At 45.6% G+C, this 26,899-nt stretch overlaps 2 protein-coding genes across 3 annotated transcripts in view; one reads left to right on the forward strand and one right to left on the reverse strand.

Annotated features, from left to right (window-relative positions):
- Nucleotides 1–17,384: 17,384 nt before the first annotated feature.
- On the reverse strand, nucleotides 17,385–24,717 carry YIPF5 (Yip1 domain family member 5). The gene is made up of 6 exons (XM_074883761.1): nucleotides 24,631–24,717; nucleotides 24,285–24,395; nucleotides 22,595–22,767; nucleotides 21,256–21,401; nucleotides 19,118–19,299; nucleotides 17,385–18,460 (listed from the first exon to the last, which is right to left on the reverse strand). The coding sequence occupies exons 2-6, from the start codon at nucleotides 24,383–24,385 to the stop codon at nucleotides 18,298–18,300; spliced, it is 765 nt and encodes a 254-aa protein (XP_074739862.1). The 5' UTR covers nucleotides 24,386–24,395; nucleotides 24,631–24,717; the 3' UTR covers nucleotides 17,385–18,297.
- A 122-nt stretch (nucleotides 24,718–24,839) lies between these two features.
- KCTD16 (potassium channel tetramerization domain containing 16) overlaps nucleotides 24,840–26,899 on the forward strand; it is an 87,702-nt gene continuing 85,642 nt past the window's right edge. Inside the window, exon 1 of one of the 2 annotated variants that reach the window (XM_074883550.1) lies at nucleotides 24,840–25,270. The gene's annotated coding sequence lies outside the window, so the exon portion shown is untranslated. The remainder of the gene's footprint in view (nucleotides 25,271–26,899) is intronic. The other variant, XM_074883551.1, reaches the window with a different exon arrangement.

The raw sequence follows: 26,899 nt of genomic DNA on the forward strand, positions 1-26,899 counted from the left end.
ATAAACACCAGAATTCTTTGCATAGAAAGCATTTTAGAAAATCCTCATAATTGAAATAAAATGTGGTCATTTTGATGTACATCATCTTTTTCCCAGGTTTATTTTTGGAATTTTAGTTGCCATAACAACACAAAGTATTTTACTGTATGGTATATACTGAAATGAGTTTGTTCTTCCTTCTAGTACACAGCAGAGCCCTGACCACCCCCTATGCCCCAAAGGGGAGGAACATTCCCCCTGCTCCAGGGCACCCTGGTGTGCCCACAGCCCCAGTACTACACATGCCCAGCAACAACAAGCCCAAGAGCCAGGACTGCAGCTGTAGTAACCTGGGCACACACAGCAGCAGCACACACAGAAAAAGCAGCCAGAGAAGCAGACACAGCAGCCTGGCAGCATCAACCCAGCTACGTTCTGGGTTGTAGCAACTATTGCACAGCCCCCAAGGAACCCCTCTCCCACCCCTGAAGCCCATGAGAAGCTCTTACCTGCATCCAACACCCTCTCTGCAAGCAAAGTGACCCCCAGAAAAGGAGCAAGGGCCTGGGCTGGCTGCACAGATAAGCAGGGCTGAGCAGATGGGGCACACCTGAGCTGGCTGGGCAGTTGGACTAGACGGTCGTTGTAGGTCCCGTCCAGCTGCAACAGCCTATTCCGTTCTATTCTACCCACCTGTGTGGATGGGGCACACCCGCAGCCCTCTGCCCAGCCTGCAAACCTGCCAGACAGGGGTTGGGAGCTGCTCTGTGCTGCCCAAGGGCAGGAGCTGCGTTTCCTGGGGGTCTCTGGCCGTAGTTACAGAGCTGAGCTGCAGGCAGGGGGGCCTGAAACAAGCAGCAACAGGCTCCTTGCTGGCATCCTGCCTCGGCTCCCAGCACCTCGTCCTGCCCATTTGCCTGCTCTGATTGCATGTGACCTTTAGAATATATGTTTTTGCTAGTAAATAGTGTTGTTGCTGTAGCCACAATGACCTAAGACTGTAAGCAAGGGAGGAGGAGATGCAAGAGTGCCTCTTGTGCTGATGCCGATTGCGTACAGCTGGGGACCAAGGGGGCTTGTTAAAAGTTGTCCTGCCCCAATGGCTGGAGAGCTCAAGGGGTGCAGGGGAAGGGGGAGTAGAGCATTAACCTGTTCACTGTGTGCTTTAATCCCAATCCAGCAAATGCAGGAGGGCTTTGATGGGGTCTGCTGCTGCCAGACTTTGGCAGCCCCAGGGCCCTCTACAGCAGGCAAGAGGCTCCTTAGGATTAGTCATGTATATAAACTGTTTATTGTTTCAAAACATGTTTTATCTGAAATGCATTTCTTCTGCTTGAGCAGTACTTTGCTTCCCAAGAGCTGCCTGGTCACCAGGTAACTAAAAGAAGGGAGTGGTGGATGCTGAACCCAATTTGGAGAGCTGGATGATTGCTAAACGCAGTTTTTAAATGTTTTCAAATGTTTACTCTCTTCTATATACCTTTTTTTGCAATAAAACCGACAGTATTGCTTCCAAACAAAATAAACCAGAGGCAGTGACAGCAGGTTAATGCTCCTGGACACTCCTGCCATTTCCAGTCCAGCTCCCGCAGCAAACCGGGCTCCCTCGCCTGGCCCTGGCGCAGGCGGACGCGCTCGCACACACTGCGTGGCTGTAGAAGGCACGTTCCATCTTCAAGCAACTGAAGGACTTTAATTAAAACCAGGGAAAAGTGTTTTAAGCACAGAAAATACCGATCTTCTCCAAAATTATTTGTTCTGCTTGAAAGCTAAGGCTCTGCTTTAAGTCTGTTTTTATATGTCTCTTGGACTTGAATTATGGCACATTAATTATAGCCAGAGGCAATGAAGAAGTGTTATTCCTTTACAAAGAAGATGGAGAAATTCAGTTAAAAATAGATTATAACAGTGCTGTCAGGCACAGGCATTTTCCTGCCTCTGCTGGATTTCTGTTTTCCACAGACCAAGGAGGAATTTGCTCACAGAACATATGGAATTTTTATATTACTCAGCATAATTAAGTGTAACTGGTTAAATGAGTGCAGTGACTGTGGAGGTCACTAGAACAGCCATTAACTTTTCCCTGCTAAGTGAAGTGGCGGTTAGCCAAAAAATCATTATCTTCCTCCGCCTCTTTTTTTTTTTTTTTTTTTTTGTAGTATTGGTACACAGGATTTTGAGCTTCTGTTGGAAGGGACGAGGAGAGGCTGCGTGCACCTAACACCCACGGGTGCTGTGGGACTGCGCTCCCAGGAGACAAAATTCGTGACCAGATCTGAAGTCAGACGCAGAGCACCAGACCCAGGTGATCCACTGAGTTCTTGTAGGACCTGGTGCCACCTGGAGACATTGCTGAGCTTTACTCAACAGGAAAGGAGTACAGAAACAGCAGGTACCCACCACCCCCTCTGGGAGAAGAATGGAGTGTTCTTTAAAAATGTAAGCTGTAGAGAAAGTGGAAACTTTTGATAATTCACAGGTCAAAGTGAGGATTTCTTTCCTTACGCTCTGACATATTAGTGAGTATTCTTAAAACAGTATCACTGCTTTGAATATCTTTGAGTATCTTTGAATATCACTGCTCGGCCACACTGTCATGCTGAAGATGTTCTGCCTTGTTGCCCCCCCGCTCCCTTCTTGTCCCCTCCTGCCGCGTTCGTGTGGCCCTGCCACAAGCCCAAGCTCAGGGAACTGATTCCACTGAAAATGAACCCAATCAAGCTAAGAAGAACCAGTCGTTGGCAGGCGCACGTTCTGGGCCCAGCTCCCCCAGCCCCGTGTCCCGCACCCATGGGTGACCGTTAGCGCTTCCCTGGGGAAGGCATCCCACCTCGGGAGCAGAGCCCATGAGCCGCCAACATTCTAGCAGCGGAGAGAAGGTGGAATACACAGATTGCCATCTAGTGGCACAGGAAAATGGGCGCTCGGAACTTGGCACTCGAGTTTTGTTGACAGGGGATGCTGATTGCGTCTAAATATTGCCGCAAGGCTGCTCTGAAATTGCCTGACCTCTCCTCCTGCTGCCCGTGGCAGTGCTGCTGCGATCAACGGGTCTGGAGGTCACATTGCTCTGCTTTCTTCCTTTGTTAATCCTGTATTTTAAATTTTCAAGATATTTTGGCTAGAAAGCAAGGCCAAAGGGTGATGTTGGGAAGAAGGTTCATTGTCGGTGCTGCTTCTCCTGGGTGAAATAGGGGTTTGAAGTTGGGGACGCTCTGCCCGTGCTCACACTTTACACCAGGAGGTTTAGGAAACCCCAGTGGCCTTGCCAACGCCCCACTCACATGGCCAGCGTGCACGAACCTGTAGGACACGACCTCTTCAAGCAGCCAGCTGGAATCCAGCGACGGCACTGGGTCAAGGCGTTACTGCCCGACTTGGAGTTGGCTATGGGGCTCCTGCTCACCCCCCACTGCCAGGTGTCACTGCACAGGAGATCCCCTCCCGCGGGGACACGTGCCCTGCGTGAGCCAGCCTTGCAGCTGGCCACCTGCACCCCTGCTCCGGCCTCTGGAAGGGTTCACCCCACGGGTTACGGAGGCCTCGTGCGTGTCTGAGTCATCCCGGGTTGCCTCTACGGTCAAAGGGTGTGACTCATCTGACTGATCACGGTAGTCTACTTTAAGGTAAGAAAAAGACCTTATAAACCCTATTTATTTCCACTGCCTGTAGAGCCTCGAGTGATTTACTCCTATATCTACACGTGCGTTACAGATATCCATCTGATCAGGACAATCCCCCAGCCGATGAGTTGAAACAAAGGCTGAAAATGGTGAGAAGTATTGAGAACCACAGCAATATAAATATAGCAGTTAAAAATAGTTTATTGGTTCAGAGAACGATGCAGATAGGTTGCTGATAACGGTATAGATTAATGAGCAAAAGGTAACTTTTGTTCTGGTTTTGTTTTCCCAGCAGAACTGGGGACCTCGAGTGTGGTTCTGCTTTGCTCGCTCAGTGACCTCCAGACAAATCATTCCCCTTCTCTGTGTCTCAATTTCTCCCTCTGTGATACAGAAATGATAATAATTAACCAGCATTTTTCTAAACTGGATTGGCTGAGACTGGTAAAAAGGGAAAAAGCATTTTATAGTAGGAGAAAACCAGAGCAGAATTATAATCCGTGAAGCTTTGTTGGCTTTCTAAGCTTCATCAGGTGTTGAGTTCATGCGTTGCTCTTGTGCTTGAAAGTCAACACTCCTGCCAAGATGTATCGCCTGAGGATCTGCCACCTTGCTTAGCTGCAGGCTGGGAATAACAGAAACTTGATGATAATAGAAAAAAGCTGGGTAAAGACATCAGTGTTTTGGTTTGGGTGACCCAGGCCCGAGCCTGCCACGTGTGTGTTGCACGAGGCGCCCGCACCAAGGCACGAGCCACTTGAATCTTGGTTTGTGAGGGGCTGGAGCTGGGGGAAGGGTCGTGCTGCAAACCCCGGGCAGCCCGGCCGGGCCGTGAGCAGGCCCCGGGCCCCAGCGATGGGGTGGGGATGATGGCTGAAAAAACCTCTGCAGTGCGAAGTCTTGGCAGCGCTGCGAGGGGACTGAGATGCTGTATGAGCACAGGCCAAGGCTGTTTATACTGCCAGAGTTTCTTGGAAGCAACTAGCAGCGTTTCTGCATCTAGCAAGCCCATCTCTACCCAGCACACTCCAGATGGCATGTTCGTATACCAGTCCTCCAACTTCTTGCGATGGTTAGTGGATTAATCAGAGGTTATATGAAAAAGAAAACAGGACCATAGCAACCAGACTAACACAGCCGGGTGGTATCTAAACATCAAGCCCATATACATGAGAGTGAAGTGAGTTGTTTGGGGGATTACACTTCAGGTTTCCATGGAAAAAACTCCCATAGAACATACTTCCAGCCGAATTACTGTGTAAACTGAAGAGAGGTTTCAGAGCTTCAGCTTGGTGTTTTTAATGAGTATTATCTAGCTGCTGCCAGCATTTTACAATTTCAAAATTTAGCGTAGCTGTATTTTCTCCAGGGTCTAGAATTCTGCCTGTATTTGCTTTGAAAATAATGAAGGAACAAGAAATGGCCTCTGTCGTTATTCATTCATCTGCTTAGCAATCCAGAGCGAAAACAAACAAATGTGCTGGAGGTAGAAGCGGGGAGAGAGCTGAACGTGAATGCTTCAGAGCTCCTTACAGCACGAGAACGTTGGTGCCTCCTCAAAAACGCTGCGCGCCTGAAGAGCACGCAGCCTCCCTTATACAGACAAAATAATCAGAAGTAGGAGCAAAAACCCCTACAAATCAGCAAAGCCAATTTATTACAGATTGTGGCAGAAGGACAAAAACTGTTGTTGCGTTTCACCAGAGTATATTGAAGATGCTTTCAAGTGCTGTGGTTAAAGGGGAGTTCAGCACCCCTAAGGAGGTCCCTCTGCGCAGGGATGCTTCGCCTTTCAGCAGTGGAATGGAAACTCGTGAGCGTGGTTGGAAGTGGCCTGGATTGTGCAGAGAAAGGAAGAGCTCTGCACTGGCAAGGAAAAGGGGCCATGAAAGGATTTTAAAGACTTTTTTTTTTTTTTTCCTTACCTCCAGTATTTGAAGTCCATTGGGATCCCCAGTATATCAAACTCTGCTGAGTTTCAGCCGGTGAGATTCTCCACGTCAGTAAAATTAGTTTTCTCACCCAGAGCTGGACTCCAGGGTAAGACTAAGGTATCGTGCACCAGAATTTCTGTACTATCAAAACCCAGTATTTTTCATATCAACTTGACACAGAGTTCTGGCTGAGAGTTGCAGCTACTGTAGAGCATTGCTAGGATATACTTTAATGCTTTAAAAAACATGATCTGAAATAATCTAATTTGAATATTTTCATGCCGCTCAAAAGAGGTTAATTTTTAATAATTATAAATACCACATTCATATGTAATTCATGATGGAGAGAAATTATTTTAATAACATTTATTATTTGAGAATAATAAGGAATATTTGGTACGACTACTTAACAGTTATAGAAGTTAGGCTGATAGCAGTTTTTACAGCTTCTGTGATTCAACTGGAAATAATTATTTTGGTAGCTCCCTGCCGGCCCTTCCCCTCCTCTCCCCCCTCTCAGCAGCACAGACCCTCAGTCCCAGCTCCTCGCTCCTGCTGACGGGCTGTGCATGGGCGCAGCGAGGCCACTCCCTCGCTGTGCTGGAAGACGGGACCCCCAGCCCGGAGAAGGGCTCAGGCAGACGGCGAAATGAATAATAACGGTGTGCGCAGGCTCCAGGTGTGACCAGAAGAGCCAGAGCTTGCCTAGAGCAGGGCGGGTGTTTGCAGAGCTGGGGGGTGCTGCTACAGCTGCTTCTCTGGCAGGACGGGAAGGGGAAAGTCTCAGTTCTGCTTGTGTGGGGGGAGCAGACGGGAGAGGGAGGTGGGACGGGGTGAAAGTCCCCAGAGCCATGTCCTCCATCGGTGCTCCAGGCTGGTCCGTACGGGAGCCACCGGGCTGGGAAGGCCCATCCCTGCGCTCCCAGTTTGGACTGGAAAGGGGCTGATGAGCAGCTGAAGCTCATAATAACGGATGATATTTGAGCACAAGTCATACACGCCCCACAAATTCACTGATAATCGATAATTTGAGAACTTTTAACTTTGCCTGTTCACCTCTTGCCAACTTTGTCCTCCTGCTTCTTATCTGTAATCTGCAATAGATCAGCTGTTCACACCCCCAATCTGATTTAATGGCAAATTAACATTCTGTGCTTCTACTTAGCCAGTTTTGGTTTGGTTTTTCTCCCCTGCTAGCGAGGCTTTGCTGGGACAACCAACAACAGGCGGGTTTGCAGCCTGTGGACAAGCTGCAGACGGGCTCTGCACCGCGTGGATTCGCTCCCCGAGTTCTTGTTCTGTCATCCATTCCTCAATCCCAAATAAAAAGAACCTGCAAAAAAATAATTGGTTGTTTCGCCATTTGCATGCAAGCAAACAGAAAAGGCATTGCTATTCTTTTTGTCTCCTATTCCCTACTTAAACCGATGTATTTTTTTACAAGGTACAATTTTGGATGTCTTGTAAAACTATCTGAAAGATACTGAATGCAAAAAGTACAAAGAAGAACCAAGGGGGTTTTTTGGTGGTTTTTTGTTTGTTTGTTTGTTCTTTGTTTTTTGCTGGGGTTGGGGTTTTTTTGACCATTTATCCTCTGCGTCCTGTCTACAGACACAGGCAGATACTGGCAGGCAGGAGGCAGAAAGCTGCCTCAGACCCCGTTATACTCAGATGGGAAGGGAAACGCTTGCTGTGTCTTAACAGGAGGCTCGTCTCCGCTTCATGTGAGCCGTGGGCTCGCTGCGGGCTCCGCTGCATCCCCTGCGCCGCTCGGCCCCTGGCCCTGCTGATGGCTGGACCCACCCAGGAGCATCCCATGGCTGCATCCTGCTGCCGCATCCCCCGGGAGCATCCCCCAGGAGCATCCTGTGGCCACACCCCGCCCACCACACCCAGGGTCGGGCTCCAGCCTGGCCTCGTGCAGGGTTTGGTACCGTGACGGGGAGGGCAGCACGGGGCAAGGGGCTTTCAGGGTAGAATTTACTACATATCACCACGTCCACTATGTACGCTGGGATGATTTATCTATGCAGGGAAAAGCCAAGAAAATTCCCAACTGAACTGTGCTCCTGACTCTTACATTTAAACAACTTCATAGCCAGGGAACGTGTTTTTCCTCTCTCTCTTTTCCTGTGTTTTTCATGACCATTTGTTAAACATATTACAACCCACGACTTACCTCACTCTGAAGCTCTGAGACCTTTCGTGGCTTTATTCCCTCCTGGCATTCTCTAGATCAATCACTGTATACTCACAACAGATTTTATGAGAAGTGATAGGAGTAACGTGTGGAACACGCGATCCCGTTCCAGACGTGCCTGTGTCTCAGCGATCTGCTCTAAAGCGACCTCGGCAGCCAGAGCAGCGCGTCAGCAGCTGCGCCGCAGCCTCCATCCTTGCGTGGATGTCAGAGCCTGGTGATGGAAGGAAAGACTGGGTGGGAAAACTACCGCTAGCTAATACGTAGACAGGAGGATCATTTACAAATTTAAACTCTACGTTCACTCCAGGTCTGAAACAAAAATAAGAATAGATTTGAGGCAGAATTAGGCCCTTAAAGCTCAATTAAAGCTCAGGCAGAACATTAAGATCTTCATACTTACTACATGAGTGAAGATCACTTGATTGCTGCAAATTTATTCCAAATTAACAGTGTGCGAAGGAGTGAAGAATTAATCCAGTGATATGGGCTTGGACCAATCAATCATTTATAATCATGATCTTGTCTTTTGTCAATATGCGTATTTAAAATTTAATTCTGATGCTTTATTCAGATATGACAGGGAAATCACCAGAGATTAATGAGTGAAATGAGAGGCCTGTTCAATTAAAAAAACCCAACAAAAAACCCCCACACAAACCGTGATATTTAAAGCAGATAATGTTATCTAAACATTAAATAAATGAACAGAAATAAACTACCCCATGGCATCAGAATTGTTATCATCTTGGTTGTGTAAACAAGGAAATAAATAAACTCATTCAGTCTAAAGGATACTGAAATTAAGTTAACATGAAACATCTGCCTCTCTCAGAAAGCTGTTACTGACATATAAAACTGTGAATTCTCAACCTCCAGATCAAACCTACTATTACATGAGAGTTAAGTACATCTAGTTTAGATAAAAGGATTCTGAGTGTAAGAATTCCAGGAGAGTATAAAATAGCCAGAGGAAACATTAAAGCCCACTGCAGCTAATCAAGCAGATGTTCTTGTCACTGAACCACCGCTACTGAAATCCACACCCGGGGCGTTCTTTTCCATGTAAGATTATACCCACAGATCCCTTTTCATCCTTTAGCTTTCAAGAACAGTACAACTGCTGTGGCTTTTAGTCAAACAAAATGTAATTAAATGATTTAATTGTTTTACTGAAGTGCGCATTTTTAACGGGAAAAGCACTGGATTGAGAACCCGCACTAGCAGATTCCACTCACAGCACAGTGCTCACCTTCAGCGACGCTGCTCCGGTTTGCCTCTGCCTTCAAACACACTGCCCCTACTCCTCCGCCCATGGCTGCAGCTCCAGAATTAGCAATCCCATTTTATAATTGATAAACTGATCTCAGGCCAGTTAATTCCCAGACTTGTTTAACTCAAGGCTGGCTGCTAAAATCAGCAACCTGATTTGCAGAGGATTGAGCAAATATTCCTGCAAACAAACAATTCAAAGCAAAGCAAGGGCCGCCTTCTCCTGTGTTGTGTAATCCAAAAGCACTCAAAGTCACCATTTTGCATGTATTTAAAGACTGAAGTAGACCCAAAATATTCAGTGATGAAACTGTATGTCTGAAAGGCATCGAGAAGGTCAAAATACGGAGGGCTATTTTTATAATACTCTAGTCTGATTATTTCAGCTTCTTCTCTAAATAACATCTCAATGGCTGATGACGGTAAATGAGGCCATCAAAGAAAATTTGATGCGTGTTCTTCTAGTAAAGATGATGGAAAAATAAGCAGCCTACGCTGAGGTAAAAGGAAGAGTAATAAGTGATCTATAAACAAAGCTGCAGACAAGACTAACCAAAGTTTCTATGAATATATTAGAACAAAAAGTAAAAGCAAAGTACATGACCATTACTTAACAGGGAAGGGAAGCCAGTGCTGCCGGATGATAGGGAGGTTAACGTGCCCTTTTTATGTGAGCCCTCATCAAAACACCAGCTGTGACCAAATGCTTAAGCCCTTAAAAGGTTAAGACTATTTCTGTAAATTGTGTGGCTTTATTAAACGGTACTGGAGGATTCTCAGGGAACCAGACAGAGCAATTGCTCAGCCACCTGCAATCATCTTGAGAACGTGTGCTGCCAGCGCAGGGATGGGGCCACAAACGCCGTGGTTACAGAGGGACAAATAAAGCACTTCTTAAGAGGAAGGCCTGAGGAACAAATGCTAATGCCTGTAAGGAGGCTGGAAAAGAATTAAAAGAATCTGTCTGTAAATACATAGAAGAAAATGAGGTGATAACAAACAGCCAATATGGGCTTGTAAGGGAGAGAGCAGGTTAGGAAAACCTAGTTATCTCCTTCCCCAGCTAACTGGTCTTATTAAAGTCAGGGAAGCAGCTGATGTGATATTGTGGTTTACGAGAAACACAGGTCAGAAAAATTTACTATAAAGGTTGAAATGTGAGCACAAAATTATGACTGCACCACTATAAAATGCAGGCAACATACCCCACCCTCAGTCTGAACTATCAACTATTTTAATCAACATGGGGGATGAAACTTAAAGAAATTTAAAGATGATAACAAAGTGGAAGACATTGCAATCACTTTGGAGATGGGATTAGAGATCAAATTGATCTACATAAATTGGAGAAATGATCTGAATCATTAAGATGGAATTCAGTACAGCGCACAACGCTACTTTAAAGAAGAAATGTCAACGCCTATACACAAGACGGGATCAGTAGCACTTCTGTAGGAGAGGACTTGGGGATTGCAGTGGATAGTCAAACAGTTTTTTTCAAGAAAAGAGAAGAACGACAGGGGAAATTAGAACAAGTTCACCATTATGTAAGAGGCTGCTGCCAAAAGGAAGAGAATAAGCTGCCTTTCATGTCTAGTGTGGATAGAATAGTAATAATACAATGCATTAAAGGGAGGAAGAAATAAGCCTGACATCATGAGCCATTTTCTAATCATAAAGTTAGCAAAGGACTGACACGGTGTTCAAGGGAGATTGTGCCATTTCCTCCAGCTGGAGTTTTAAAGGACAGGTCAGCAATGAGATAATCTTGCCATTACACCAGGTGATGAACTTCTCTGGTCCCATCCAGACCAACCTTCTGCAGCCGAGCACAGAGAAGGACATGGGAACAGGCAGCCTTCACAGGGCAGGGGGGAGGCAGCCACGGGAACCCAGCCGGGGTGTTAACTCTTGGAAAACCGCCCTGTCACCGGTGGGCTCTGCCTTCACCCCCGGGCCAGGCCCTGCCTCTCCCACAGCAGAGAAACGGGGCTTCACCCCTGACTCCGTGTGCCCCCCTCCTGCCCCAGAACAGGGGACCCGGAACCGGGGGCTCACAGGAGGGCGATGAAACAGGGCATCCATATGATTTTCAGAGATCAGTTCTGAGGCCTCACTTCAGAAAATCTGGATCCAATTTCATGAGTGCGGCCACTAGACTGATCTTCCGCCGAGCACGACAAGGCGGTGACAAGGCAGCCAGAAGTCTGTGCTTTCAGGGGGTATGTGCTGTGTAGAGAACCCCATCTGACTTCCCTGGACCACTCTATTCCAAAAGATAAAAATCACTCCTGTGTCCTCAAGGGGAATGATAAAATTTTTCAAATCCCCTATAAAATGATTAAAGGTAATTCTGTACCTTGCAGGCTCAGGGCTTTTACAATAGACCAAATGGGCATTTGGCAGAATTTATCTAAATGAATCTGTAAGAAAGTAGAGTGGCAAGTAATGTGACATCTGCTGTTGGCATTAGTTAAGTGCAGACATGGCATTCTTTAGATCTCCTAACCTTGTCTGAACCAGTAATTTTTAATTGGGACAAAACTCTGGAATGAGACAATCATCCTGAATTTAAATGTTTCGATTTGTGATTCAATAAAGCAGCTGCGCTACCAGCAGAGCCTTGCCAAGATGCTAGATTATCTTTTCCTACTGGTAATTAAGATTTAAACTAGCCACTAAAACAATCGGAAGATTGACTCATATTGATAAAGTAGAGATTAAATAGAGAAAGAAAAAGGCACCAAACTCATTAAAATCCTCCATAACATGTCATGAGTCTTCAGTGTTTTTCTTGATGGTATGAGGACAATATGACCTTAAACTTTCTTGGGTAACTGAACATGAACAGGTTAATACAATAAGTTCTTAAGGTGGATTTTCACTTCTGCAGATTGCATCCTTTACTAGAACAAAAGGCCTCTATGCACACACTTTTCAGACTCTACATTTCTGAGGTAAGGAGCTGGCATCGATCTCTCAACACAAATTCTTTTCTCTGCGGATGTGGCTAGTCCGAGCACAGGCTTGGGAGGCCGGGCACCGCTCGGGTCCAATGCTGTCTGGAGTAGAGGTACTAGCCAAGTGTCCTAGTCTCTCAGGTTTATTCGTAATTAAGGGTATTTGTCCAGATTTGCCTGACATAATTATTGGCCAAATATTCATCTTGTTGATTCAGCTAAGTCTCCTGTTGAGCTAAATGGGAATTCTGCCTGGAAAAGAACTGAGAAGCTGGCACCCACCAGAGTGGGATAAATCACGCCCCAAGTAAGAACGTCTGGATTTTACCCTGAGGCCCAAACGGCCTCGAGTTTGGATTCATAAAAACTGTGGAAGATAAGCCTTTGCTGGTGCTTGCTGCCAACGGGCCTGGAAACTCTGGCAAAAAGTGCTGGGTCCCACGCTGAGCTGGGCCGCTAAACCGCCATCTCCAGTGAGCCCCTCTGAGAGGCTGGTGGGTGGGCAAGCTGCGCGGGGGGAGAAATAGCCGAGGTGAACTAACCTCTTGTAGTGCATTTAGCAACACGAGATGCAAACCGTGCAGTCACAGAGGCAAAAACACAGCCTGTGCCACAGGAACCACCCAACCCTCTGTGCCGGGAACCGGCAGTCCAGAGCGAGGGAATCTTCCCGACTCCTCTTTGGCAGTAAATCATTATTCTCCAAACTTGAGAAAATAGAGTAGGTAGAGTGCTTTTGGCAGGGTCTGGTCCAAAGCCCAATGGCAAGTGCGTGTCACTGCAGTGGAGAGAGGCCCACGGGAACTGGGGTCGTCCTTCCGACCCAAGCACAGGCGGCTTCTTCCCTTTGGCTGCAGCTCTGGCACGGAAGCAGATGCAAATTCCATGACTGAAAAGCGAATAGGTCTGGTAGATCAATAGGTGAGGCAGGTATCCAAGAACATTAGATTTTCCTATGCTAACAGCAGAAAAGCAAGAATGTTGGGAAAAAACAAATAGAAATATGTACGGTAAGAGCACTGTAATTCCAAGGATGATGTGGTGGAGTTTAGCGTGTAAAGAAATAGAGCAACGCCCGCCTTCCTAAAGACATGTAATTACAGGACAATTTTTGAGAGAGGCCTGTTCCAGTACTAGTGTCTAATTTTAGACAATCTTCCACTTCATTGTGCCCGATGAGGACCAAAGAACCCTCACTTTTCTAATGTCAGTGCTTCCTGCAATAAAGCAAAGAAATAATAGGAGAAAAAGAATGCCCTTAAGAGCACAATGGTTGCAGTCCTTCCTAAAGCATGGCCTGCTGTTTGGCTAATGGCCTGCTGGCTTTGATTAGCAAAGCACAAAGCTGGCAAACACAATCGACAGACTTCTGAATTACAAAACCTCCTCCTACTTTCAAACTGTGTCCCAGAGAGCTGGGCTGAGAATTCCCCCCTGGAGAAACACCCCGTTATGTTTTGCTGGGGTAAAGATGGTCAAATGCAGCAGGACTTACACAAATTACCTACAGCTCCTTACTCCGTTCCTCGTCTACAAAACAGGACAAGAGAACTTCCCCATCTCACAGGGCGCTCAGGGATAACCACAATCAATAGTCCGAGGTCCTCACATCTTGAGGCATTAGGGCTTGCAACTCCTAAGCAACAAAAAGTATTTTAAAAAACTCTTTTAATCCCATAGATTGTGTAAATAATTTTTTTTTAGTTTTGAGAGGGATGCTATTTAACAAAATTTAAAAAGTATAGCAAATGAAGGACGTGTCAACTTACACAGACAAAAGATACCAAGACAGCGCTACAGCACAGTGTGATCCTCGCTAGGAAGAGCTTGCCTGCCTGTGTCACCCAACACTGGGAAAGGCACTGAATTACCCAGAGAAAAATAGTTTTATGTGCTTTTGGACTGCGTACAGAAAACGAAGAGACTTCCTGGTAATGGGAAAAAAAAGCTGGTCAGAAATATTACAGCTTTTTACAAAGAATGAGACGTAGCAAAGGTTTCCCGTTGGCAGGAGGGCTCCCCAGCACACACGGCATCTCCGCTAATCCGACAGGCCACGACTGGAACGATTCCCTTCCCCATCGCAGGGGACAGAAACCCAGCCTGACAGCGTTAGCTGCTCGCCTGCCTGGGAGCGTGATTGCTACTGATGTTGGGGCAGATGAGCGAGGAGGGGAGGAGGAGGGGAAAGGCTTCCTGGTGCCAAGCCGTGCCAGCCCCGAGTCCTGCCTCGCAGCGCGGCGGGAGCGTCGCAGCGCAGCAGACATGCTGCAGGCCCACCCTGTGGAGAAGCAGGAAATGGCAAGTCCCAGTTACTCCATTCCTTCACTTTTGTTAAGATGCAGCGTGTAACGTGAACAGCAGACAGGCCAAAGCACCTCGCTGAAGACACCGGGACTGACAGCCTGTCCAGGTAAATCAACCAGCAGAGCACAGCGGGGCGCTCTCTTTTGCCACCCCTGCCTCTGTGCTGTAACATCTGTCATACCCCAAAGTGCTGGCCGTTCTTTTAGCTAATGGAGCTCCTAAAAAACATTTACAAACTTTTAAACAATGATGTTGATGTGAACTAACGCACCATTAGCGCACTAGCGAGCGGCTCCCTCCCACCTACGGCTCTCGGCTGTCTCCCAGCCCAGCCCATGCACCACGAAGCGTGTGCCCAGCCTCAACCATCGCTCCCCAGAGGAACAGGAGTCCCAGCTCCTTGTGCACGGATTATCCACAGAAAACATCCTGGTGCTGATGCCTGGAGCCAAGCCTAAGGGTATTCCAGGAACCCGGTGTGGAGCGCTCCTCTCTGCAGAAATAAGGTCATCGCTTTGGGGAGGAGGGTGGTGCGAGTGCGAGCGGTGTCGGTGCCCCCCACGCAAACCCAGGATGCTCCTCTCCAGCTGCGAGGACGGAGGAACATCTGGCTTCCCACGAAGCACCACATCAGTCCCTGCTCTCTGCAGCTTCTGAAGGTATTCATCCATCGCTAAACCAGTAACAGCCCCTCGAGAACAGATGCCAACACCAGCGCACAGCTGAAAGGCAGAAGAGCACAGAAAAAACACGTTTTAGTAAAGGACGCACCATGGGACTTGTTGGTACTTACAGAAATGTTGCCTACAGAAACCAACTGAGCTGCAGTCAGCAGCCGCCTCACAGCAAAGCAAGTGACCTGCAAAACAAAGTCACTGTGGAAACATCCACAAACCGGGACAAAAAATGGACAAACCGGGAAAGGTAACTTTTAACTTTTGTAGAATAGGAAGTAATTTCAAGATTGGGCGTGATAACAGAAGTGGCTCTGAAAAAGCAACACCCGCATTCATATTTGAATGCTTTAAGCTGAGTAACATGAAAATGTCAAGAGACAATGCAGGATGGAAGCAAGTAATGTTGGTATTTCATCTGAAAACTACATGAGAATACCGATGTTAACAGACTGTGGGGGAGAGATCAGATTTAGAAAGTAAAAAGAATAAAAAGTCCTACTAAATATGAAAGGCAAATGTGGGAGTAAAGACTTACAGCATACAATCTTGTCATTCTATGAGACGGCAAGATTAAACCGTCTGAAGTGTAACTAAAATTGAAGCAAGAACTAGGACAAAACATTATTACAGAAAATCAATGGAATTGATTTTGGAAAGGCAATAAACACAGTCAATGGAATCACGTTGATTAATGTACCAGGAATTTGGGATATTTAGGACTACCAGTCTAGACATAACATCTTGTTTTTATGAAGCCCTCTATGAATTACAGCGTTGGACCTTCTACACCCCTCCGCTTCTCTCCTGCCCCCAGGAGACCAGTTAGAAATCCAGTGCTAAACACTCCACAATGGGAGCTGGAGAACACAAAATGCTCCTGAAACTCACTGGCCAGACCTTGTGGCTCAAGTAGAGTATGTAGGATCCTCTATGGCCAGAGCAAGGACTTGGTGAACGTATAGATCTAAATAAATACCTTTTCACGTGGCCTTTCCAAACGCAGCAGCTGTATGGCCAGTGCTACACTGAGACAAGCTAATTTTAATGTTTTTCCTGGGCACTTAGCTTGCTCGTGCTGTGGTGAGAGAAAAAGTTACTATAAATAACAGTTTAACACAGATGTAATCACCCTGGAAGTGATCCACAGAATCAGCGCAAGCCTTAAGAAGTGAACCACATCTGTCTATGCAAGGTAAGCTTAATTAGCCACTTCACAAAAATACAGTATTTGAGAATTAGAACCTGATATGCTCAAGAAAGTTTGTGAGCTTTTATACTTACTAGAACAATTCTGTATTTAATTAGGCCTCATTAGTAAAGATAATCAGTGTAATTTATTTGCACAAATACAGGACATCATGCTCCATCAGCAGGTAATGTTCTTCATTAAAAGGAGTAAGAACTTTGTGCACCAGGGCAGACGTGGTCTACTAATCTGAAGAAATCAGAACTACAAAGTACAGAGTAAAATGTTTTGCTAAATAAGATCAACTCACCGTTTTACTTAGGATGATAACTTGCAATAACATATCAAAGTAGAAAATTATCTGAGCTCTTGAATTTGCTTCTGGGAGGAAACTGAAGTGTTTTATCTGCGTCTTGAGTTTTAAAATTCATTGTAACAGCCAGTTACAGCCCCTAACACGGGTCAGAGGGGCTTTGGGCATCCCCGCGTGGCTCTCAGAGGCTTTACGCTCAGATGACACTTCCCACAACTCCCAGTGACACGAGCAAAAGCTGGCCCAGGCCAACAACAAAGGGGGTTGTCAGTAGCTTCTGGTGGCACTAGGAAGGTATTTTTAGGAGAACGCCCAGGACTAAGGAAAGAGTGAACAGAGAGGTGTGCTGAGCCTTCACAATCATTCATTCATGGATCACAAGGAGCAGAGTTTCCCTCTGAGGATGCATTTGCACCCTGAGCCTTACCAGAAGGTGTAAATGTAACACACCTGACCCCTGACTCAGCTCCCCAAGTCTAGAACCAGCCCATCCCAGGGACATGACAGAGGAACATCAGACTAACCCCTGCGGTAAATTCAGGGAAATGAAATCCCTTGGATTAAATTGCTGAAGAAACAGCCATTATAAACTAGCACCTGGTTAGAGCTTTTCCAGGTCCAAGGCGGGGCAGGGAATTACTAAGTAAACCCCCCCCCTCCCCAATACGAGTTAAACTATGCCTGTATCCTTTTCTTAAGAATTAGCAAGTGCTGATGTGAAGAACAATCTCTGCTTTCACACTTGTAAGACTTCTTGTAAGTGACTAACATCACAATCTCATTGTGCTTCTCATGGAAGATTAAGTATTTGTGACTGAGGCAAATAGCCAAGCCACTAACTGAACAGTTTTAAATATGATTTTGCTTCACTGTTGAAGTTTGTTTTAGTAAGTGAACCCCATTAAAAAGGAAAGATTAGAAAAATCAAACACCTTTTTCAAAATCTAAGGAAAATTTAATCAATACGCCTTAAATTATTTTACAGTAACTACAATACTGACAAGCATAACATTTCCAAAATGGTGTTTTCCTTGGAAGTACTGCAAAAGAGATTACTCTTCATCTACCAGTATGTGCACCATTAGGAAAAGAGACTCTAGTTGAAGTCATCTTCAGAAATCCAAGTTAACATATAGCTACTTAGACATCCAAATGTATTCAGAGTTCAAGTGTGACAGAATTACAGATCCCTTTAACTTTTAAGCATCTGTTTTCTAATTCATAATTTAAGTATGTTAAATCCCGAAATACCATCACATCAAATGAACAAATAAATGAGACCAAAGAGCTTAAGAGTATATTTGTCAAAATATAGAAAACACTCTAATTGCTTGTGTTCATTTGTGCATTTTGCTGTTGGTAAGAGGGGAAGGAAACAGGTTCCTTATTACTGCAGATTTATTCAGAGTACCCCAAATCTACTGCAAGTGCGGTTCCGTTAACTTTTCCAGATAAAAATCTATCATTTTATAACTGCAACCCTTCTCCCTCCCTCACTCCCCTAAAAAAAGAAAAAACAAAACAAACAAAAAACACAACCCTCAAATAAACAACCAAAAGTTACTTTTCTAAAGATAGAGGAATAGGAAAGAAATTACATTAACCTGATAAGCATGAACACTTATTAAAGCTATAGACACCTCAGGTCAATTGAAAACAGTATTCAAAGTCCTAAAAAAGTGAACACGAGACATTTGTTTTCATTGTTCCAGATGATTCAAAACAGGTCTAAGTTTTGTGATAGCAACACTATACAGTTGTTTGCAGCTGCTTCTGGTCCAACTAAAGGTTCCAAGTTGATGTTTTCATTTTGGCCCACTGGAGTCCAACGGTTTGGACAGTCTATTCAAAACACAGAAATGAGAGCAAAGACTCCGTACAATAAAGCACAGGGGTATGCTACTAGAAGTTGTTGTCCTTCCATTGCTAAGGCAGAAATAAAGATTTTGGAAGCAGAAAAACTGCACCAGCCAATGATACCAGCCGTGAGAATAATCCCCATCATTCCCCTGTAAAGACAGAAATAAAAAGAGAATTCATGTAAGACTGGTGTATGTATGCTTATAGGAGTCCTAACTGGACTCCTCCTAACACCTTTTACAGATTCTAAGATGAATTTCAGCTTTTATCTTTGACTTTTTAAATTAAATAGTTCCAGTAAAGACTTCAGAATGATATTATTCAATTATGACAGTATAAAAAAAACCCCCAAACTATGTGCATACGAAATGTAAAAGCGGTCAGTAAAGGAACTGTAGCAAGTTCTTCCTTTTCAGTCCCTAATTCTGTACAGCTATGAGGAATCACACTGATTTTCTTCTGTTTGTCAAATTCAAATTTGCATCTTAAATTATAATTACTTGTAGACTTCACAGGTACTGAGATCTGTCAGATTCGAAGCTGACTGCAAACAAACTTGATATTGTTATTTGAGTCTATGTACTCAAAAGCTGCCAATTGACTCACAGAGAAAACCAGCATTCACCTTTCATCCAGTAAATGCCTGAAGACCGTTGATATTTATGTCTTCACACTTACTACAAATTCCTGTTATATTCAAATTATACGCAGCTTCATCACTGAATATGACAATCCCTTTTAATAACTTCCTCCACCATCTGACGGGAGAGGAATCTACTACCAGATCACAAAGTTTATGTACTTACTGCAACGAAAATACAATTGCGAAAGTGGAAAGTAGGATCATAGGAAGGAGGCAGTATCCAAGGACACTGGCGATGCAGCCGAAGGAGACACCCGTCATGCTCATTAAGTTCAGAAGACAAAACATCCCCAAACACCCGATTGCACTTATTCCGTACACGTAGCCAAACTGGATTTTACCAGCCTGAAAGCGAAGCAGAGTAACGCCCGTTAGTGACCAGCACGAGTAACGCCGCCCGCAGACGAATGTTTCAGGGAGTGTCTTCACCTTCCCCCCTGTCCCCCACCCCCAGTTCCTACATTCAAATCCAACAGGCAGTATTTTCCCACAACGGGAAGGAATTCCAGGATGTCTGTATGTTCCAGGCACCCAAGAGGCACATTTATCCGAACTTTACCTATCTCGATGAGCAGATTTTGATCGAACTGTTACTCTTCGATCTGAGCTGCAAATCCTATGCATTCTTTAAGGTTTAATCAACTAGCTTCTCATGCTGATTACTTCCAATAATAATCTTTACAGAGCTAGTGTATAAAGACAAAAAGTTGTAATTCAGGAACTTCCTAACAAATCCAAACCTAACGTCCTTTAATTTGTGACAGACTCCACAAAGTTGTAGCACAACGTAAATTGTAAAAAAATTCCCACAAGCAGCTGAAGCTGAGCTGCAAAGCACTGTATGTGAACGGCAGAATTAACTCACGTCGATTTTAAAAGGTTGAAATCAGAACGTTGCTTACTACCAGTATGCAGAAAGCACACACACATTGTTCCAAGACATACATATCCCACGTCACCGCCTCTTTTTCCAGCAACGTGACCGACGCTTCCCTCCTAACACCCATCAAAGCACACACTGCTCGGTGCACGCGCCTGAAGGAACACGGCACGGGGCGTCTCCCACTACTAACTTCCAGTTTACTTATAACCCAGCCCTCTTCTTCCTCAAACACTACAGAAACCAACCGTATCTGCTTTAATCTTTTTGGTAAGCCAAGCTTGTTTTCTTCCACTATAATCAACGTATTTACAAAAAAAAGCACACAGGAGAAAGTAATCATTTCTTGGGAAAAGAACATCCAAATGTATCTATTATAAACATGTTCATTACTTCTACTGGCCTAGTTTCCATAAATAAAAATTACTTATAGAAGTAGGCTGGAAGTCCCTTTGGTACCGAAACACTGTGTTCTAAGTGTCATAGCAATGTGAAAGTTTAGGCAAAAATTAAATGCAGTGCCCAAAGGCAGAGAAAAAATCTGATTAAAAATATTGAAGCTTTCAATGATGAGGAAGACCGTTTGCTGCTACTCTGTCATTTCATAATTGGCAGTTTTGAGTCACTAGCACAATCTTACTTCAATTAAGCTCACTAAAAAAACCATCAAGCTTCAACAGCTGCCGACCTATTAAGAAATATAAACAATCTGAAAGCATGTTTACTGTAGAAGTGTTGTACCAGACTGGCTCGATACTGACACATGCCTAATGTATCAGCACTTAGGAAATCACTTTTTACACAGGAATTTTGAGTTTCCTTGCCTCTTGAGTTAAAGAACAATGAATAAAGAGCATGGAGAGCATTCAATACAATGTAACAAAACAGGGAAATAGACTCAAATATTAAACACAGTAAGAGTTCAAAAATAAACTCTTAAATGGAGAAATTAAATAAATATTAAATATTTAATGTGTCCACTGTTCTGATTCCTGGTAAGACAGAAGATGACAGAGACGCTGCAAAAAGACAAGGCGTGATTCTGAAAGTAAGACATCTCAATCTATAAAAAAAACCCCCAAAATCTGAAAACATGGGGCACTCTCATTCCTGTGACAAAAGGGAGCCACATTCCTCAAAAGCAAAATAAGAAAAGAAATACAAATTACATTGAAATAATTGCCATGAAAAAAAAAAGCACAAAGACTTGGATTCAAATGCCACAGAAGTGACGTGACAGTGAACTCATTCATTTCAGTCAGCGGTGTGTGAAGCCCCAGCTCCTCTTTCTTGGTCAGAATCTGCTTTTTTGGCCACCGTGCCAAGAATTCACTTCTAATAAACCTATAGATACTGGGAAAAAAGCCAAGTTGTTTCCAAGAATATTAATGCACAGTGATATTCTGCAGTCCGTATCTCACCAGTAACAACGTGGCCCCAAACGCCAGGCAGAAGACCATCGGTCCAGCCAAGTCAGTCTCATTCATGATGCTGCCATCTGCTACCTTCAACGGGTGCAGCACTGTTAGTGTCTTCTGCCAGATGTGGTCAAAGTTGATCCCCAATTCTACAAGTTACATGACAAGAATTACACACATTTATTTCATTTTTTCACTTCCTGTTGCCCCCATTTGATTCACTCTTAGTTTTCCCTGCCTCTCCACTTTTAAATCTCCTCCAGGTACCATCCTATGGGGACCAGAAATTCATCTTTCCTCAAGCTGCCTCTGCAGATGCCAGGTCTCAAATGCTCAGAAGAGACAAGGTGGTTTCCCGAGGACCAGGTAAGAGCAGAAACGCAGTGTTCTGGGGCAGCCCAAAAGTTCTTTTAGCCCAGTACCCCATCCCTGGAAGTACCCAAAAGCAGACGTGTACGAGAGCATAAGCACAGAACATGCAGATTCACCAGGTCTCCAATGACCAGCGCTCAAGGATTTCTAATCCAAAGTAGTTTCTCTGGACTTAACTACCCTCAGCGGATTTCTCTTTCATAAGCAGCCACTAAAATTCCACCCACCCTTTTAACACTCAGTGTCTCCTGACAAGGAGTTCCAGAGCTCCCTCCGATACGATTTCAGGTCTCCATCCACCCAGTTTGACCACAGTTGCACATGAAAACCTAGTTATGAATGCAGTTCCTCTTTGCCTGCCTCAGACCCTGGGACGCATCTATTTTTTGAAAAAAACAAAAAAAGCACAGCAGGGTGGGAATGCCCATCTCTCTAACCAGTAACAGCGAGGGTTTCTTCAGTTGTCTGGTACTGAACAATGACAGCTGTAAGCTAGAAACCAAAACCATGGATCCAGACGCTAACTACGTGTCTGGTCTGCAGATCTGGAATGCCTGCAGTGTCTAGCATTCCTCTTTAGCAATGAAAGATTTCAGTTCTAACCAGAGAATCAACCGAAACTAACTGCATCGATCTATTTTACAAAAACTGGGCAACTGTCAGTATTATTTGCAACAACAGAAATAGAAAGTGTTTTGTCGCAAGAGCTGTCTGAAGACACGTTATCCATTTAATTGTGTCTCCCACAGAACAGCTGGTGTGAAGTAATAGCACACAATTCTAAAACTGCCAAAGTTCACACAAGAATATGTATTTCATATACCGAAACACAGTTAAACAAACAAACAAAATTAGCAAGAATTTCAAATCAACTGCGCTCTTTCAGAAGTGGGGAATACACACCCCGCTGCTCAACCTATCCCCAAACTGGGAAGAGTTTTGGCTTTTGGCCATAAAACATAAGTTATACCTTCTAATAGAGGAGGCTCATCCTCAAAATTACTTCCATAAAAAGACTGTGCTGAAGTTGGAGTGTATGTCTGTGTTGGCTGGTAAATCTGCCCCGTGTAAGGCTGCTGCTGCTGCATCATGTCTGGAGGGACAAATCCACTTTGTTGAGAGTATTCGTAGCCTCCATACTGCCTGCAAAGAATGACATTGCATTGTGGACAGAGACAGACTTTTGCTTTAAACATCTCTCTGCAAAAGCAAAGCTTATTTTCAGGAAGCAAACTTCAGTAAGTTGTTTCAGCAAACAATCCTTCCTCCTTGTTTTTTAAAAAGTCACATTAGATGATCCCCTACTTGGATCTGGGCCTTTTAGGCCTACAGCCACGTTCACCAGTTCAAAGCCTTACAAACCACACTGTTAAGCTAAACAAGATAATTCTTGCTAGATACACTGGTTTTAAGTCAGCAGCCTGGAGAAACAAGCATTATCCAGGGACTGAATTACTACAACTGGCTGTAGACCTGGAAAAGAGGAGGAAAATTTTACATCTCAAACTTATTCAAATATTGTCCATTAATTACCACTGACAGCTCATTTGATGCCAGCATTAATTTGCTATTCAGAATGCTTATTTGCAAACTCATTATTAGAGAACAAAGTTATTCATACCGTCACTTTTGTTTCCCTCTACATTTAAAAATGAGCATAGCCAAAAAAACCAGCTGTTTTCCCCTTCACTTGGGCACCACGTGTATCAGGCAGCATTATGACATATAGGGAGCAATTATGATACAGACATTAAACACATTGTGACATCTACCTACAGGACGTGATGCAGGAGGGAAAAAAAAAGGCAATTTTTCAGTTTATTTCACATACTCTCAATTATTTTCTAACATATCAATTTATACTGTCTTTGGAATACTTTCTGTTATAGATTTTATATGTATAAAAATATACATTGCTATCTTTAAAAAATAGCCTCACCAAAGCTGTCCTTTGTTCCTAAACAAACTCATAAATTCTTGCCACTAACCATTTTGAAGTCTGAGTACAGAGAGTTCAGCAAACATCTCCAAAAGATAAAGAATGAAAACCCAGCACTCCTTCTCCTTTCCTTGTGTTAGCAGAGTCCAGCCCCATCCTGGCCCTGTGACCCTTCCCAGGACACAAAGAGGCACCGACCGGCTCCGTCTAGCGCAGGAATTACCCCGGTCACGTAACGGACCAAACCCTGCGCCCGCCACCAGCCATTTGCAGGGGGCTCCCGGGAGCTCCTCTGACCTCGACGCCTCCGCCATGCTTCCCTCCTCAAGTCCAGGCACCACCACGGACAGTGGAGGCTCGTTTATCTGACCCTGTAACTCATTTTTATTCCCTGAGTGATTGGAGATGGACTTAAAGAACAACAACATTTTTTTTCCCAAAGATGTGAAGATTGTTCATATAATTATGATGACTCATATGATTTATCATCTTTGCTTTAAAACGTAGAAGGCAGAGTATTCAACATACAACTGCTTCGTATCTCCACATATAGAAGTTATGCTCTTCATAAAACAGAGCATCAGGAATTCATTTCCAGGCAACAGCAGCTGGCGGAAATGCCAATCTTTTCCTGAACAAATAGACTATCCCAGAAGAATCTCAACTGGGGCTCTGCCACTAAAGCAGCATGACACGAGAGACAAGGGCATGCACAAGTTACTTGCTGTACGGCCTCCCACTGTAATCGTAGGGCTGTGTCTGGTCATCAATGCTGTAACTGGTCTGGAAGAAGTCTGTGTTGAAGCTGTCAAACCCAGACATCGCAAATTATCTGCAAGAGAACAGCGAGGTTGGCTCGGGTCTCCAGACCCACCCCGCCTGGGAGAGGCCGAGCGGCTCTGCCCGCCGGGCCCCCCTCAGGGCCGCCGCGGGCTCCCGCAAGCTCACAGCCCGCTCCAGGGCTGCCCGCCCTCAGGCCGACCGCTCGGCTGCCGCCCCAGCCCCGGGAGGCCCCGCTCCCCCCCTTCTTCCCGCGGGGAACCCGCGGGGAACCCGCACGGACCCACCTGCACCCCCCGGGCCCGGCCCCGCACCCGCCGCCGCGGCCCCTGCGACGTGTCACCCGGCGGCCCCAGCACTTCCGGGGTCACGGGGCCGCGCGTGCGCACGGCGCGCTGGGCGGGGCGCCCCACTGGGCATGCGCCGAATCTGCCCCGCCCCCGGTGCGTGGCGACGCCGCCGGGGGCGGGGCCGGGGGCGCGGGGCGGAGGCAAGATGGCGGCGGAGCCCGGAATGGCGGCTGTGGGCTGCTTCCCGCTGTCCTCTGCTCGCACCCCTGGCGAGGTTTGGTGGCTTCGGGCTCGTCCTGCGGGAGGGCTCGGTCGCCCCCCTCAGAGCTGCGGGCCTCCTGGCCGCCGCGCAGCTCACCCGTGAGGGGGAGCGGGCGTTTTCCGCTGCCTGGTCAAGCCTTCCTGTTATAACAGGCCTCGAGGCGTCATGACTTCTGCCTCCCCTTGTTTTGCCTGACATCTGAAGAAAAGCAAATCACTGGCTTTTAAATACACGCGAAGAATAAGCTTCTGTCCAGATTTCTCACGGCGTTAAAGCATCAGTAGTCAGTACCTCCTTTTACTGCTTTGCCTCATTTTACGTGCCGAGTGTCAGATAGCCCAGCTGTGAAGTGGGAGGACTAATACTGATTGTGAGGTGAAGCCATAATACACTGGGTAATCGGTGATTGTTACTTATTTTTACTGCTTTCTCCTGGTGCAGCCACCAGTGACATGTAAAAAAATTGTGTTTGGAAATCTTCTCATCTAGAGAAACCCAGTTGGCAAATCTTGCTGTGGTCGCAGGGCAGATGTGATGGCGTGAGACACTTTATGGAAAAGCTGAGCTTTTCTTCAGGAGGGACAGAAATGGGCAAAACAGGGCTGTGGGGATGGCAGTAAGTCGCGCAGTCCTCCTGTCTGTCACTGCTGTGTTTGCAATTAGTCTAATCAGTCTGAAAGAGCTGCTGGGGGAGCAAGGAGAGGCTGAATTTAATGGTTAGCAGTAGAGCAGAAGCCCAGAAGCAATGCTGGCTACAGGACAGCAGCTGGGGCGTGTGCCGTGGCCTCAGGCGCAGGCTCAGGGTTTGCTCTGGCTCACCCCCACACTGCTCTTCCACGGCATCTTCATAGGACGGGGATTGTTCAGGGCACCAGGATGCACAACACTGCATCCGAGTGAGCAATATACTCCCTTTTAATGCAGCTTCCTGAAGTCTAGAACAGAGGCTCTAGGGCTGGTGGCATCTGCCAGGTTCCCTGTGTTTGCTTATGCTCAGCAGCATCGTCTGCTTTCAGCTGGGTGCAGAATTTTGGTTTCACTATGGTTTATGTACACGGACAACATCAGAAGGTTTTCAGTAAGGTTTAGGTTAATGCATTTGAGGCCACAGAGGCATTTGTTACTAAGCAACTTTTTAACTGTCAAAAATCTCTTTCTCTCCAGGATTTTTTTCCTATTATTCATCAGAAGAAAGGGTACTGTGGGTCCTTGTAGAAATGTGGAGCAGGGTAGGTGGTGTTCACAGGATTCAGACAGAATTCTTGTTGACATCATTGAAGAGAGTTGACTTTGACCCTAGAAATACTATTTTGCATAATGTTCATTTAAGGCTGGGGCTTTTTTCTCAAGGCCACAGCTTAGTTCCATGAAGTGGCTTTGCCTGCAAGTTTAGCACCTTGCCCCGTGATCTGTCTAGATCTCCTCCAGGGAACAGGGCGTCCTCTGTTCACTGCATGGATGGGGGAGTTTATGTGAAACTGCAGGCACAGAGGGAAATGGGGTAGGTGATGGTGCTGCTGAGTGAAAACTAAATAATCGCTGTCATTTAATATTAGACCTTCATACCCTTTCACATGCCCACATTAACTAAAATTAATTTTTTCCTGAGGCCAGACAAAAAATTTGCTAGAGCCGTGAATCTTCTTGTCTTTATTAAAGCCCAGGTGTTAGCCTGTGCCTCAAAAATGAGCTGGAGGACCTGGGAATACAGTGGAACTGAGGAAAAAGAAGAATGACTGGGTCTGTGAAGGCACTCTAATGTGAAGAAGCTCCTTTCCTTCACAGTCCTTTCTCAGTCACTCCATTTATCCTTCTGGTTTCATCATTTTGCTCCCTTTTTTTCACGTAGGGCCAGGGGAACAGGCTGTACTCAGACTGTTAACTAGAGTTTGTTTTTATTAACTCCCCCCAGTCCTGGCGCAGGAAGGAGCGAGCGTGCGCTGATGGCTCAGGCGGGCTCTGCAGTGGGCAGAGTCAGGGCAAACCCCGGCTGAGGAGGCGCAG

Source organism: Strix uralensis, chromosome 14 (genome assembly GCF_047716275.1).
Source record: "Strix uralensis isolate ZFMK-TIS-50842 chromosome 14, bStrUra1, whole genome shotgun sequence".
NCBI classification, from domain to species: Eukaryota; Metazoa; Chordata; class Aves; order Strigiformes; family Strigidae; genus Strix; species Strix uralensis.